General features: G+C 37.7%; 1 protein-coding gene across 1 annotated transcript in view; it reads left to right on the forward strand.

The window, feature by feature from the left end:
* The window catches only part of ptp4a2b (protein tyrosine phosphatase 4A2b), a 33,412-nt gene extending 18,282 nt beyond the window's left edge, over positions 1 to 15,130 (forward strand). The window contains exons 2-7 of the mRNA XM_079830005.1: positions 6,066 to 6,342; positions 6,635 to 6,743; positions 6,839 to 6,931; positions 10,246 to 10,376; positions 12,358 to 12,432; positions 13,958 to 15,130. Of these exons, the coding sequence (XP_079686131.1) occupies positions 6,338 to 6,342; positions 6,635 to 6,743; positions 6,839 to 6,931; positions 10,246 to 10,376; positions 12,358 to 12,432; positions 13,958 to 14,069 (525 nt within the window). The 5' untranslated portion in view covers positions 6,066 to 6,337 and the 3' untranslated portion in view covers positions 14,070 to 15,130. The remainder of the gene's footprint in view (positions 1 to 6,065; positions 6,343 to 6,634; positions 6,744 to 6,838; positions 6,932 to 10,245; positions 10,377 to 12,357; positions 12,433 to 13,957) is intronic.
* The last annotated feature ends 679 nt before the right edge of the window (positions 15,131 to 15,809 follow it).

A 15,809-nucleotide genomic window follows, 5' to 3' on the forward strand; every position in this document is an offset into this window, starting at 1 on the left:
CTGCTGTGTTCCCAGATAGAGCGCTCATTATCACTATGTACACTACACTCCTAGATTATGACGAGCAGTCGTATGGCCTTTCAAACTTTCCCAGCTGCGTAGGGTCGAGGGAAAGAGGGTTCATGGAAGAGAGTAAATGGATAGAGACAGACAGAGCTCTGTACCCAGTGACCTCTCGTCTAGATAACAAGGAGCAGTATTTCACAAAACAGTAGGCAACATGAAACTTGTCATTTCTGAGAAGTCTTCCTTTTTTTTCCACTACTCGGTTCGTTCATGCACAGGGCAGCTGAAGAGTGTGTTTGTATAAGCGGCAGGGGAACTGAGCAGGGTGTACGTGTGACACCGCAGAGGCTTCACACTGGCTCGCCTCTGGTGTTAAAGAGAAACTGAATGTCTTACCGGACAGTTCCAGTTCTGCCTAGTTTAAACGTGTGACCTCTAAATGCTAGATGTGTCTTGTGAGAGAAGATTGTGAGTAGTATATTATTGCCTGTTTTGTGATTACCTAGTGACTTAAAAGGAACAAAGATCCTTGTGATCTGTATTCAAAACTTTATTTTTTTTCCCCTCTACCCATCTGCCTTTTCTCTCTGTCACTTCCTGTCTCACTGTTACTTTGCACTCATTTCTTCCCCATCTGTTCTGGTAGTAGCAATTACAGGAGTGGCTTACAAATGCGGTTGTATGATTTGCATGAGTTCCTGGTAAAAGTCAAGCAGGAGGAAGTAGAGCCTTCATAGGAACGCCATTTCGCACAGCTGCATCCCTGATTGCGTAGCTTCTCATAGAGCTTTTTATTGGCATCGTTTATGCTTGGCATTTGTATGCATTTTCGGAGATCCTATCAGCAATGCACAGCACTGAATACTAGGGCTGGGTTGATCAATTCTCATTTTGAAAAAAATTATATTGATTCTTAAATGCCAATAATCGATATGTCAGTCTATGTTTTCGGTTGATGTAAGAGCAAAGCTTTGTTACGTGCCTTCCATCCAATAAATCATAATAAATAATTGAAAACTGTTTTTGCATTTGTCAATGCCCAGCCCTACTGAATATAGGTGTAAATGGTTTCTCAAATATTTTTTTCTAAAATCACTTCAAGGAATGAATATGTCCAAGTCGTATTTGTAGTGTAGACATGAATGTGTTCCGATGTATCCCTGATAACAATCCACCCACATATCAGTAGGGATGCACGATATATCGGCAACATATCGTTATCGGCCGATAAATGATTATTTTTGATGTTATCGTTATCGGTCCAATAAGAAAATTTGACCGATATAGTCAAGCCAATAGATAATGTATTATTTCCTTCAGCTGAGACGGACGCGCTGTCCACCATGATGGGTTTGAATTGCTCTAAATATGTTTGGAATCACTTCGAAAAGGAAAATACAGTTATGTGCAACATGTGCAGCGCAAGTCTTCTATAATCTACATAAAATGATAATGAGAATAGAATAGGCTGTAAAAGAGCGTTGTGTTTCAGCGCGTTTGTTGAGGGAAGAGCGCGCCCACGGAGTTACACCTTCATGACGAGCACAGTCAAGTTCGCTTGTGCATTCACAGCCTTTTGTGCCATTGTAAGTTGTAATATTATATTTATTATTTTGTGTATATAATCCCATATAGGATGCGTTTGGTTGAGTTAATTAACGATGCAGTAAAGCACTTCATTGTACCGGCGCGCGCATTTCAAACAGAAATGCACAGCATTAATAACTACTGGGACTGTCCTATACATAACACTGCAATGAGAATATTTCTGTTATAAAACGTAGTGAATTCTCTGGGTTTAGTTGTTTTTCAGCGCGCTGTTGTGGGAAGAGTCAACAGCTCATTCTGACCAGCACAGTCAAGTTCGCTTGTGCATTCGCGTCATTTTAAGCATATGTAAGTCGTAATATTACGTTTTTGTAGTATAAACATCTGATTAAAGTCATATAGGATGTGTTTCGTTAAGTCAATAACCCGCAGTGCTTCACTGTACCGGTGATCATCTTAAGTTTCAGCACACTCTCAAACAGGGGAAGAGCATCCACAGGAGTTATAACCCTTCACCTATGCGTGATTTTGTGCTAATATAAGTTGTAATATTATATTTATTTTGTATAAATATCTGATTGTTCTCATATATGATGCGTTTAGTTGTTAATTAAACTTCTAAGCGCTTCAGTTTATGGTTGTTCGTTCATTCTCTCCAGCTTCTGCGCGCTCTCAAACAGCAACATTATTCCTAATAGACTAGACTAATATTACAGATGTTTACTATTACTGTAATATTAAACTTTTTTTTTTTTTTCAAAAACACAGAAGCATTATTTTTTATAATTAGCACTTTTATTGTTCTCGTATCATTTCCATCAACAATATGGTTTGATTAAAACCATTTCTTTATCGTCTGTGCGGAGGTTATTTCATGCACTTGCATTCTGATTCTTTATTATGCAGCCTAAGTAATGCTGTTCAATTACTTGTTTGCATTATTTAGGTATATTATTTTTATTTTTTAGACAATATAATTTTTGGTAACATTTTACAAATAAGGTCTCATTTTATTAATGCATTAACTATCATGAACAAACAGAGAGCAATAACCTTTGTTTCTTTTAGTAATAAAATGTTTGTGTTTTGTAACAGTCCATTCACAGTTCATACCTAATGTTAAAAGACACAACTTTGGGTCTGAATATGTTGAGATTAACATGAACTAAAATTAATAAATCCTGTTGAAGTATTGTTCATTCATTGTTGGTTAACTAATACTAACAAAAATTAAACCTTATTGTAAAGTGTTAAAAAAAAAATTGGCCATAGGAGTGTAAAATTAATTTGAAAAGGTAAGGAATCTCACTCTGGTTCAAATAGGCTACTGTAGTGTATAGGTTTGATTTATGTTGAAGTGTTTGGGACATGGCTTTTAATGGTGAGCCTTTTGTTTTTGTAATCAGGCTCTCAGAGTTTATTAAAATTTGTATTTAGATTTATCGGCCAATATATCGGTTATCGGCTTTCAAAAATTAAGAATTATACAAACAAAGGACTTGTAATAAATAGCAATGCTGTTATCTAGCAATGCTTTTATCTAGCAATACTTTTCCTCTTGATATTGTAGATGTTTATTTGCATTAATTTGTTCATTCATGTCCAACAGTTCAACAATGAAGCAGGCCTCTATATAGTCTATATAAGCTCATACTCTGAGCTGTGTTTCTCATGGGTCTTATACTCCCAAACTCTCTATTAATGTAGTCACAGAAATGGGGATGGGTATCTAGAACCGGTTCCAAATTTCCCAGAACTGGTGATTCGATTAAAAACTTGCATTTCGGTTCCTGTGTTCGCATTTTAATGGGTTTTTTTTAACCATTCAAGCGCAAAAGAAACACACATGCTGCACACACACGTGCGCAGAATGCACAAAAATGAACAGAGTTCTCTTCCTCATCTTTTTGCACAGCACACGACTGGACACACACACACAAAAATTGTCATATTCTTGTAAACACAGTCGATTATGTCTTAAGACAGCTGAAAGGATGAAAACGCATGTGTAACAGTATGGGATCCGTGCAGCTCTCAAAGTGACAGCAGATTTTTCTGATGCCGTCTCTACGATAACGTCAAACAACAAAAGACAAAGAGAATTCCCTTGCTGTTCTAGACAGAATAACTTTTATAACTATATTACTATGTTAATACTATATTAATAATACAATTAATTAATACTATATTAATGAAATATAAGATAGTAATGTATTGCCTATATTTTTTTAACAAAGTGCAATGTTATTTTATATTTGATTACGGTTTCTGTACCTGAAAATGTTGTTCAATCGCATCTTTGTTCAATTGTATTTATTTGTGCAATTGCTCATTTGTTTTTGTTCTTTTTTTAATTACTAGGCTAAGTGTTTACTTGTCTTTAATGATGCTTGAAATTTATATTAGTAGGGATGCACCGGTTGACCGGCCAAAAATCGGAAAAATCGGTTTTCTTTGTCTTTTTCTGCCGATTTTACCGGAAGTGCGCCCGCGTGCACATACGCCTATATTGTGCGCAGATGAGAACGAAACAGACTAACTTGTGACAAAGCCGAAATACTTCTTTTTTGTAGCCTAAAGAAGAACATGCATGTACTTTTGAAATGAAATACTATCAGTTCTGTATAGGATGATCATTTTTATTTTACCTTAAAATTACATTGACTCCATTTGATTTAAAAAGCACCTGCTGTAGCATCTTAGTTTTTTTTGTTGCACTAAACATTATTTGATTTAACATTTTGGAACAATTATATACTTTGGTTTTATTTAATTTCACTGGTAAAGATTTTTTTTCTTTACACTGAATTTAAAAACAAATGCTGATTTAAGTAACATCTTTGTTTGGATTGCAGAATATGCAGTTGTTGCCTTTAATTTCACCTTTCAGCCTTTTAATTTCCAATTTAGTTTCCCGTTAATTTCAGATTGCGGACTTGTTTTCAGTAGCCAAAAGCCAATTTAGCCTTTTAAATACCAAATAAACATCTTGTTCATGTATACTTTCATTTTATTATTGTGTAAAAAAAAAAATAATAGGAAATCGGTATCGGAATCGGCCATGTAAAATCATGACCGGTGCATCACTATTAGTTAGGCTAGTTGCATGTATGCTATGGTATTTTTTTTTTTAACCATAGGCAAACGTTTCTAGCCTGTTGATTTTTGTTCATGGTATTCAGCTGCAATTAAATGTTTTTGCAATAAATGTGAATATATCTAAGGATTTTAAAGAAACGTTTTACCTTTATTGAAATCGAAATTAAAATTAGGTATCGATAAGCAGAATCACAATCGGTAAAATTCAAACGATACCCAACACTAGTATTGTGCATTTTTCCACACCACTATTTTTTTATTAGTAGTTTAATAATTTTTATGAATTAATAATTTCTTACGATTCCCAACCCTACACAGACGTGGTCACATGACACCAGTAGTTTTAATCAGAGCAACCAAGACCATATTAATATCATTGTCTCGTTTGCAACGCGGCACCTCAATGTCACAATAGCTATCTCTTTCCACCTGCCCTGTCCTATGCCTTTGTGTGGTTGTTTCCTTGAGCAGCTCAATTATCCTGTCTGAACCACTGGTTTACCATCTGGCCCCTAGAGAAGGTTTTAAATAAAAAAAGCACTTCTAGTCCTGAACAACCTTTTAACTCTGCTCCTCTTTTGATAGGATAATCACATTCCTAATCTTTTTCTCTTTTGAAGAGGCCACTTTCTTTTTTGTGCCATCTATTTAGCCTCATCTGTTGGATATAGCATTTGAGACAGCCTCTTTCCTTCTGAGAATTGCAACTTGTTGACAGTCCAAGTCTTCTGACGTTCCTTTTTTGTAATCGTGTCTGTCTCAACATGTCCAAGTCTCGCATCATGAAGACTCTCATTGTGTGTGCTGTTTTTTTTGTTTGTTTTTTTTTTCTTAATGTGGTTATTCAATCTGTTGCAGATCAGGGAGCCAAGATGACTTGGTTACTTTGATGGGTGTCCTTTTATTGTGGATGGGGGTGGCGAGTCGAGGAGAGAAGCGTGGGACTGTGAAACAGTTGAGGCTGTTTGAAGCTTTGACTTCAATCCTTGCGACTGCCTTTTGAGTTTTCAGAAACTTAGGAACAAGTCCTCTCTATATTGTCCTTTTTGTGCCTCTTATTCATGTCAGTCTTTCTCTTTCGCTCTCTACCATTCTGCACCCTTTTGATTTGAGAGAGACTGCATTTAGAGGAAAACCTGCCATTTGCATGAAACAGGACATTGTGCTCCATGCCATAACAGCAAGTCTAGGACATTAAGACACCTACTTCCTGATATCACCTTTCAGCTTCAAATTGCCTTTCTCAATGAGTCGAGTCACTGGCTTACGCAGCAGCAAGGGTGAATCATCAGTCAGAGCTGAGCAGTACTACAATTAAGATGTTCATAAGGATTTAATGGGTGTCTAAATGATTGTTCAGCTGAAGATGTCTCATTCTGCACTCACTGTGTCTTCTTTCTCCCTCTCTGCAGTGTTTCTGTGTTGATTCGGATCACACATATATGGCGTTTGTGACCGTCTGCGGAGAGTTCTGCCAGGCTCAGCACCTCACCTTTGTGGACAAGTGAATTGTTAGCCGCCCGAGGGACTACGCTACCCAGAAGCCTCCCTGACATCCAGCACACTGGGTCCAGTCTGTCTCTTCTATACCCTTTTGGGATCCTGTGTAGTCCTCGAGCACGCCCACCTCACTTCCTTCCTACAGCCTTTTCTCCCTGTAGCCAATCATAAACTCCTCTCCTGAATGGGGTAATCTCAATTGTCTAAATTGGATGACTGAAGGATAGTCCCTTTTTCTTTAGTTTTCCTTTCAAGTTTCTCATCCCTTTTTTTATACATCCTTTGAGCATCGTGGACTAGATCACCCTCCTTTTGGCTTTTGTTTGTACTTCTAGTAGTCTAGTGTCCACTCACCATTGCACCCAATATTTTTTTTTTTTGTCTGTATTTATTTTTTCATACTGCTGAGATCTGAGCCAAAGATTTTTTTAAGAAACAAAGGAACAGGAGTTATAAGTACTTCATTGTAATTGTTTTAAAGACGTCTTGCCAACATGAACCGCCCTGCCGCTGTTGAGATTTCCTATGACTGCATGAGATTCCTCATCACACACAACCCCACCAACTCCACTCTCAACAAGTTCACTGAGGTAAGGGAGCTGTCTGGATCCTCCTTTTGTGAATGAGTTTGTCATGAAGGGGGAACCCAAATATCTTACACGTTTCACTCTGCCTCCCTCTTTAGGAGCTGAAGAAGTTTGAGGTGAACACACTGGTGAGAGTATGTGAAGCCACCTATGACAAGGCACCAGTGGAGAAGGAGGGCATCCAGGTCCTGGTGAGTAAATCTAATTGAAGATTTGAAGAACAGTGTTTAAAGGGATGAAGAAAAGAAAAGGTGCTCATTTTGTCACACTGAATGACAGTGCTTTTCTGCAAGATCAGCTGCCTCTGCTTGATAAAAAGGCACATCCATGCCTATGCTACACTCTTGTGTACTCCCAGTAGTAATTCACTGGCCCTAAAGGAAAACTAAAAGTTATTTCAACTGATCCAAAACTAGCCCTAGGCAATCCTTACTGTTGAGCCCTGTTCATTTATTATTTATTGTGCTATATTGAGTCCATATACACTGCCGTTCAAAGGTTTGGGGTCGGTAAGATTCTTTTTTTTTTTTTTTAAATACTTACTAAATATTCAGCAAGGATGCATTACATTTATCAAATCCGAAAAGACATTTGTCTTTTGAACTTTCTATTAATCAAAGGATCATGAAAAATGAGTGTATCACAGTTTCCATAAAAATTAAGCAGCACAGCTATTCAACATTGATAATAAAAAATATTTCTATAGCACCAAATCTGCATATTAGAACTCCAAAGTTTTGAATAGTACTATTCGTGAGAGGTGCATAAAGGTGATTAATTTTCAATCAGAGGTGTGCAGAAAGCACTTGATTTTAACCAAATTTAATGTGAAGTTTAACCTTCTTACAAATTTTCCAATGAAATTAGAAATAATTTCTGCTTTAACATCTTGGTATTTTATTGTGCGTAGTTTTACATGTTTAAAAGATGGAAAAGGAGATGAGAACGGAACATTTACGTGAATGTTGAGGTGTGTGGGCAGATGAACAACCAACCAACAAACGAAAATAATGCAGTTTAAATTATTTATTATTACAGGAAGTGGAGAAAATTAACACAAACCAATAATAAAGACACACAAGAATATAAAGAAACCGAATGCAATGATAACAAGAGTCGCCCAAATCAATGAAATAATCAAAACAAAAACCCCATAATTATTAACCCAACCCTTTAAGCTAACTGACAAAGAAAAATGTAGAAACAAAACCGAGATCTTAAGCGTATTCGACGCCTTAAATAAACTACGCTGACTGCCAAAGCAAAATACAATTAAGGGCGATCTCTCTCTTTAACTAACTAACAGGGGAAAAACTCTCTACATAAATAATACAAAACAAACAAACTCAAAACGACAACGAACGTTAAACAGGGGTCTCAACTTTACCGGGTCTCTAACACTGTTTGTCTCTGTACCTCGTCGTGTGACACTTTGATCTCAAAACACCTGTGCACACAATAACTCTCAAATACTCTCAACCAGAGCTGGTATAGTAATAGAATATAAAAACAAACCCAAAGGAAAGCTAACTCGGAAACATCAAAATGAACGTTAACAGATAATCATGGTACTCTAGACTTAACAGGCCGTTTCGGAAGCACGAGATGAGTGGAAGCTCGCGCCAAACTGCCCATTGCCTATTCATAACAGCTGGGGCCTTTTACCATGCCGGCACGTCATCGGATTGGTCGGTCATAACTCGTTATGCGTCACGCGTCACTCATTACGTTTATACAGTAGTGTAAATATGCAGTAGTCGTCTTTATCAAACAGCGAATACATTCACGTTCATGGATCACTAATGAATATAGGTAGCAGTAAGGGTTAATTGATGTACAATGAATTAAATCCTATTTGTCATGTGTGTTTTATAATTGTGTAATTATTTATTATATTAACTTAATCACACTGGCAAAAGAAATTAAATGAACTGGAACCAGAACAATTTCAGTGCTGCTTTAACTCCAACATGGATTGTGGTAAATGCAAGGATTTTATTGATTGCTTTGTCCTGTTTGCATTGGTCTTTTCTGTGATCTCTTCTCAAAAGGTCGAGCCTCACATGCTCCTTTCCCTCTTCAGATCATGTAGGTCGTTTCACCCAGAGCCGTACCGATGTCACTAACAAGTGCTGTATGCGGGTGTGTGTAATAAAAACACATTCTTGGTGGCCTTTGAAAAAAATCTTACTCTGCATGTTGAATCTTTATTTATACTTGATATTATCTCATTCTGACCCTGCTGGAAAAGCCTAGATAGGCCTCCCAGTTTATCTACCATCTCTGATCTCTGTACTTTGCATGCACTTTTTGACAGCTACAAATGTTTTAAAAAGCAGCTCTATGTCCACTAACTATATCTGAGGATTAAGTCAAGCTAAACATTTCTCCTGTAAAAGAGTAAATTTCCACCCCTGCCCGATTTATGTATTTTATTATTAAGAAAATAATTAGGAAGGAAAGGTTTTAGAAGCGGAACAATATCCTTACTTCCTTAAAGGAAGGTACAGAGCAGTTCAAACTCTTCAGCCACGGTAGGGTGGTAACAGTCAACATACAGTGTGTGTGTGTGAGAGAGAGATATACGGCCCATGGCATCTGTCTAACTGCAGTTGTAGCCCAATACCTGAGAAAAGATTTACATCCCTGCTGTTAAACACAGTGCACCTCGTCCATTTTTCTTTGGAAGTGGCTCACTCAAATTTGACAGGGAATAGCTGAATAAAGAAACGACAAGGATTTAATTGGGAACAAGGGATTGCATAGAAAGAGAGAAGCTGAAGCTGTCTGTGGGTCAGCAGGAGCACAGCGGCCCAGACAGCTGCACAGACACAGAACTGCCAGCCGGTCTGTTTCCATTATCTGTCATTCTCGCCCACACACCCTTTCTCTTTAACATTCCCAAGCACCAAATCTTCTCACACGCTTCAGATCTTGGGATATTCAAAGAGGAAATGGAAAGCAGACCTAGATAACTACATAAAACGGCTGGTAATTAATGCTTTACAAAGCTGTGTTTAGTGATGCAAATGGATTTACCAGAAAACCACCATACTCCCTTAGGATGACATTAGATTTGTGCGTCATTTCGGTGAACCCGATACATCTTGCCCCGAACTCCTCTCTGTCCTCTCCACTCCTCTTGACGGCTGTCCTTATTGATCTCATTTTTCCAGCTTCACATTATATCTTATTCTCCCAGGTCCATCCGTCCTCTCCTCCTTTGTCTCAGCATATCTCTCTCCTCTCAGGCCTTTCTCGCTAGTTGTGTGGTTTGGCTGGGAGGAGTCCAGATCTCTGTGGCCTTCTGCCCAAAAACAATTCATGAGAACGTTCTGCTCTCCCACAATGCTTTGCTCCACAGGCAAGTTCTGCGAGGCCTCATGTGAAACATCTCAAGTTCTTCAGCTGTTCACCTTGGAAATGTTCCCTCTAACGCTCTGAAATGTATACAAGTCAAAATCTAAACTGCTGTTTGTTTGTTTCTGTTTCTTCATGGCTGCAGGACTGGCCCTTTGATGATGGAGCTCCGCCCCCCACCCAGATTGTAGATGATTGGTTAAACCTGCTGAAGACTAAATTCCGAGATGAGCCAGGATGCTGCGTTGCCGTTCACTGTGTTGCAGGGTTGGGCAGGTCAGTCTTATAATTGTCAATTGCCAGTTCTTTTTTTTTTTTTTCTTCTCTGACTGAAGATATAACGGTCACTGGAGAGAGTGCTAAAGCTGCTCCGGTCGTATTTTTTTGGAAAATATATAGAAGTGATTGTTCTTTATAAATGTGTTTAACTGTCCCGTGACTACAAATAAACAGAAACGGATGTGACTGAATAAGTACGCGTGTCCACTTTCTATTGTTACATAACGGTAAATACCACTTTTATTATGATAAATATATAACTTATTATTGTAAAACATCGACGCTTGCGTTTTAAATCTTTAAGTAAACAACAAAAATGGCAACAAACGGCCGTTTTATCATGCTTGTTTTGCGATCTCGCTAGTTTCCAGTGATTTTTCTCCAATTTAGTTTTCTGATCAAACGTCCTTTTGTTGGTGAAATGTGTGACGTTGTTCCAGAGAGGCGTGTTATGGGCGGGTTTTAGTGACGTGCCGCAGAGCTTCTGGTTTTGGGCTCTGTACTACAGGTCCGAGGCTATAAGCCCGGCCCGGCCAGACGAAAGCCCTGGCTCGCGCTGGCCCAACAGTGGAAACGCGCCTAATGTGCGAATATTCTCGAAATATTTGTAATTTAGAGGAGCATTCCTCCATTAGCTCCAGTGGTAGGATACTGTTTTTCTGTTTTACCAATTAAAAATGTAATTTATTCCTTTGATGGCAAAGCTGAATTTTCAGCAGTCCAGTCTACAGTGTCACATGATATACTGATTTGGTGCTCAAGATACATTTCTTATTATTATAAATGAAAACTGTGCTGCATAATATATTTTAGTGGAAACCGTAATACATTTTATTTCAGTTTTTTTTTTTAAAGTTCAAAAACATTTATTTGAAATAGAAATTTATTTTTACTATTACTTCTGATTAATTTAATACATCCATGCTGATTAAAAGTATTAATTTCTTTTATATAAAATATTTAACTGATCACAAACTTTTGAACTGTAATGTAAATACAGAGTGCATGGCATAGCGTTTATATTTCTAAAGATTAGCCGATGAGTTTCTTTAAATTAGAAAAGTGACAATTAGCAATATAACAAACAAGAATAATGGCACTTTGCCAGTTTGTTTGTTGAAAACTGCACTACAAACTAAATACACACAAATACAAAAGAGAAATAATCTTAAGAACATTCACACAGTGTACTGGATCCACGCTTTGCATACTAGGGATGGGTAATGTCCAACTAGAAAATCAGAGAGATTGACACCAGAATGTGTCTTATGTAAAACGTCTGAGCCTGAAACCTGCCTAATTTAACTGGACATCATGCTTAAGCAACCCATGACTAGTCAAAAATACATAGTTGTGTGATGAGTACATGTGAGACACACTTGTGTTTTCTTCACACACTTGCTAATCTTTGCATATTTAGCACTTAGCCTTTCTCATCTCTGTATAAACCCACACACGCAAACAAAACCAGTCTCAACTTAAGAAGTTAAGCGTCTGTGACCTGCTGGTGTTAGTATGGTGTAACCAACATTGTGGGCAGTACTGTGCACTCTGTACTCTCGCATTCATTTTCCTGAGCTCAGTTTACACCAGTTCTTTTAGGGACAAACTGCAGCACCATTTAAAACGAGCCTGTGGTTGTGCTGCTCTCCAAAAGTTGAAGTGTTTTTTGTTGGGTTTTTTTTGTTGTTGTTTGTTCAGCTTTTTTTTTTTTTTCTTTGGAAGGGTGTGTGTGAGAACTCAACTACAGGCTGCCTTCTCAGCTCTTGACCTCTTTGCGTACACAAGCAGCTCAGAATACCGTTTTCTCTGTGAACACAAGCACACATGTTGTTTTTGAGCTCCCAAAGATGGTATACTCTGATTTGACCGTTGTTGATGCAGGTGCAAAATTCATGACCTGGAAATTGTTTTCAAGGTTTTCAAGTTGAGTGAAACCTTGCATTGTATTGAAATCTGTTTTGTCTTGTTTTCATAGAGCACCTGTGCTGGTGGCTTTAGCCTTAATTGAGAGTGGAATGAAGTATGAAGATGCGGTGCAGTTTATAAGACAGTAAGTAGCTTGGATGATTTGTCCTTGATCATTCATTTTGACCTTCTAACTTCTGCTTTAAGGTTGGAGTACACTACACAACTTTTTAAATATGCTGACCTAAGAAGTTTGCTTTGGGCAAATCATAAAGCCCTGACGAATCTGGGGTCCGTTCTTCGTACCTCGCTGAATGCATCTGAGATGATTTGACAGATCCCAGATCATTTAATCGTGATAACTGATCTCTGGCTAATTTGGTTCTTCAAGCGAATTTGCGGATTGGATTAAAATATCTGGATTAATTTGTCTAAGATTACTGCATGTTCTTGTTTTCCCTGAAGAGAGCATATGCATCGATACTCGAAACCACGATCAGCAATGCAGGCTTGCGGCAAGACCGCAACGTGATGAAATCATATATAATAAAAAAAGCCACCTGCCAAAAAAACTTAACAAAATACAAATAAAAAACCATGAATTTCTGGACCTTTATACGGAAACAGCCAAACCAACATAAATTTATAATAGATGAAATGTGCACTTTTTTTTTTCTTCTTTTTTTTACTTTTTTTTTTTTTTAAACATGATTCCCAATTATTTATATTCACGATTTTATAGTATTTGTACACCCTTTACATTTTTATTTCAATATTGTAATTAGCAATTCATTTAATTTTTAATTCAAATTGTTTTATGTGACAGCATTAAAGTTTCTTAAGGGTCAAGGTCAAGTTATCTGCATCTTCTGTGCTGCATCAAGCCACTCCCATAATATCGGTCACCACTGAAATGAATGCGCGGTAATGCGCATGTGTGTAAGACTCCAATAACATTATAAAGTAATTATTCTATCAAAAATAAATCTCTCAATCAAGTGGCTGTGTCTATAGTATTATACACAACATTATACTATTATTTTCAAATAATTATTATAATTTTAAATTATTATTGCCCCTGGTTCAGTAAGGAACTCTTGTAATAAAGTAGCAGTGATTGGGACACATTTTAAGTATCAACGCCGCTTAAAAAGATGCAATCTAATCCTGTTTACATGAAATAAACCTGCTCGCTTCTGGTTGCTATGACAGCAAGTCCAGGATGAGCTTCGAAGAGCCAAACAATCCAAGATCATGCCAAATCGTTAACAATCAAATCCAGCTAACTGAGTTAGCGACGTATGAAGAACGGACCCCTGTTCACAGAAAGCTCTGCTTTTAATTGTTTTTCTTTTGTAAACATGCGCTGGACTGACGTCTGACCATTGCGCCGCGTCTCACGCTCACAACCATGCCTTCTTTCTCAATTATCAGTGTTGTCATGAACAGCACATTTGTTTTATTACCAGAAACGTCAATCTGGTAATTTTATGGTCATTTACTGCGATCATGCACAATCCGACTGTCCAGTATCTGCATAGTTTCGGCATCCATCTAAACTAGGAGGAAAAGATTTGTGCAAAAGTTGTGTATTCCAGCCTTCAGTAGATTTAAACTGCTCTCTCATGTTTACACTTTTTTGTTTTGTTTGTTTCGTTTTTTTTTTTTAGGAAGAGACGTGGAGCCTTCAACTCCAAACAGCTTCTTTACCTTGAAAAATACAGACCCAAGATGCGTCTGCGGTTCAAGGATGCCAACGGTCACAACTGCTGTGTCCAGTAGTGCGTCATTTCTGTCAGTCATACAAAACAACAGTGGGAATTTCAACCAGGGTAGAGGGGAACAAAAGCTGTGGGTTATAATTGTGGTGATTTTTATCAAATGAATCATGGCTAATCGATCACAGAGATGTAATGAATGAAAGCTGATCTTTGGATTCACCAGCAGTATCAATGCGAAGGGTCAAAGCACACAGATGAGCCCGTAACCTGGTTGGTTAACCAGCGTTAACAATCACGGGCAAGAATATACACAAGTTCCCCTGATTTCCCAAATTTACAATCATGGGATGACTTTTTATTTTGTTATCGAGTATTTTGAACCATGATGAAAAGATTTACAGTTGTAAAATGCTGTCATTGTTCGATTTTTATTATGACTTTTATTATTGGGCATGTTCCTTTTATCATTTCTTCTTCTTTTTCCCACAGACAATAGCCAATTTTGTTACAGAAACAACTCTTAAGTAGGCATATGATATTTTTGCACAAAACAAAATTAAGAAGTTCCTTTCCAATGCAGCAATTGCCCCCTTGAAATCACTTTTAATTTAGGGTTAGCCTAGGTTTTAAATATGTCAGCTGTATTTATTCGCTATAATTAGTGTCTTGTCAGGAGTGTGGGTGGGGTTAGGACACTTTTTTTTTCTTTTTTTTTTTCTTTTTTTTCTTTCTTTCATGGAGCCATGTTATTTTCTCTTGTTTTCGTAATCTCTGGGGAGTGCAATATTCAGTCCAGCTTAGAAAAGCCCTCACCCTTAGGACCGTCCTACATCCAAATTCAAATAGAGGAGGACACTTAGCTTGTGTTAGGTACTCACTTTCTATAGCTGCTCTTCGCTGGCTGCTCAGTAAAAAGCTTTACTGTTGACCTGGCTGTGACGCGCACACATAATGTGTCCACTTTATCTGTCACCCTACTGTTCAGCCCACAGACACTGAAGGAAGTGAGAGGCGGGGAGACTGGTCGGCTCTGGGTTTATTTTATTTTGAATCATTGTGCCCATTTTGAAAACACCCTCCCCTTCATCTTGGTTTTAAGACAAATAAATGAATTGAAATGGATTCTTTTCATTGTGTGTTCTTTTCTGTAATATGTTAGCCATTTACTGTTCTTGGTTGATGAGTCACTACGTGATGACTGATTTTTACGGCCACCTTCACGATAACATCCGAAATGATGGCGGAAGACAATGTGAAAAGTAATTTTGTGAAAATGACATGTCGCCTGCAACTGAAAGAAATCAAATCAATCTTGTGATTGCTATTCTATAAATAATGAGAAAGGGGCTAAAAGATGTGCATCTCTTCAATAAGCAAATGTAGGACTTTCAATAGGCAAATTAAATGTGACTCATTTGACTCCACGAGGCTTTTCCACACCAGGATTTCTGTCCGGAAAGGTCCTGGCTGATCAGTGACTCATGCATGTAAAGGCAACAGCTCCTCTGTGTGACATTTCTAATGTGATGAGTGATAGTGCAGATGGAAGATGACTAAACTCTTGAAATATTTAAGTCAGTCACATGGTAGAAATCCACAGGAAGTTGGGAAATGACCTATTTACTTCCATCTCTACACCTGCTGACATAATCCACTGCAGTCTCTAATATGAAGAGTCAGATATGCGACTAATTGTTTATCATTTAAGTCGATTTCTAATGCATAATCTAATTATGTAGGAAACTGCAGCACTAAAGCATATGCCTCTTAAAGGGATAGTTGTGAAAAATGTAAATTGTCA

Source organism: Gobio gobio (genome assembly GCF_949357685.1).
Source record: "Gobio gobio genome assembly, chromosome: 11".
Classification (NCBI taxonomy): Eukaryota; Metazoa; Chordata; class Actinopteri; order Cypriniformes; family Gobionidae; genus Gobio; species Gobio gobio.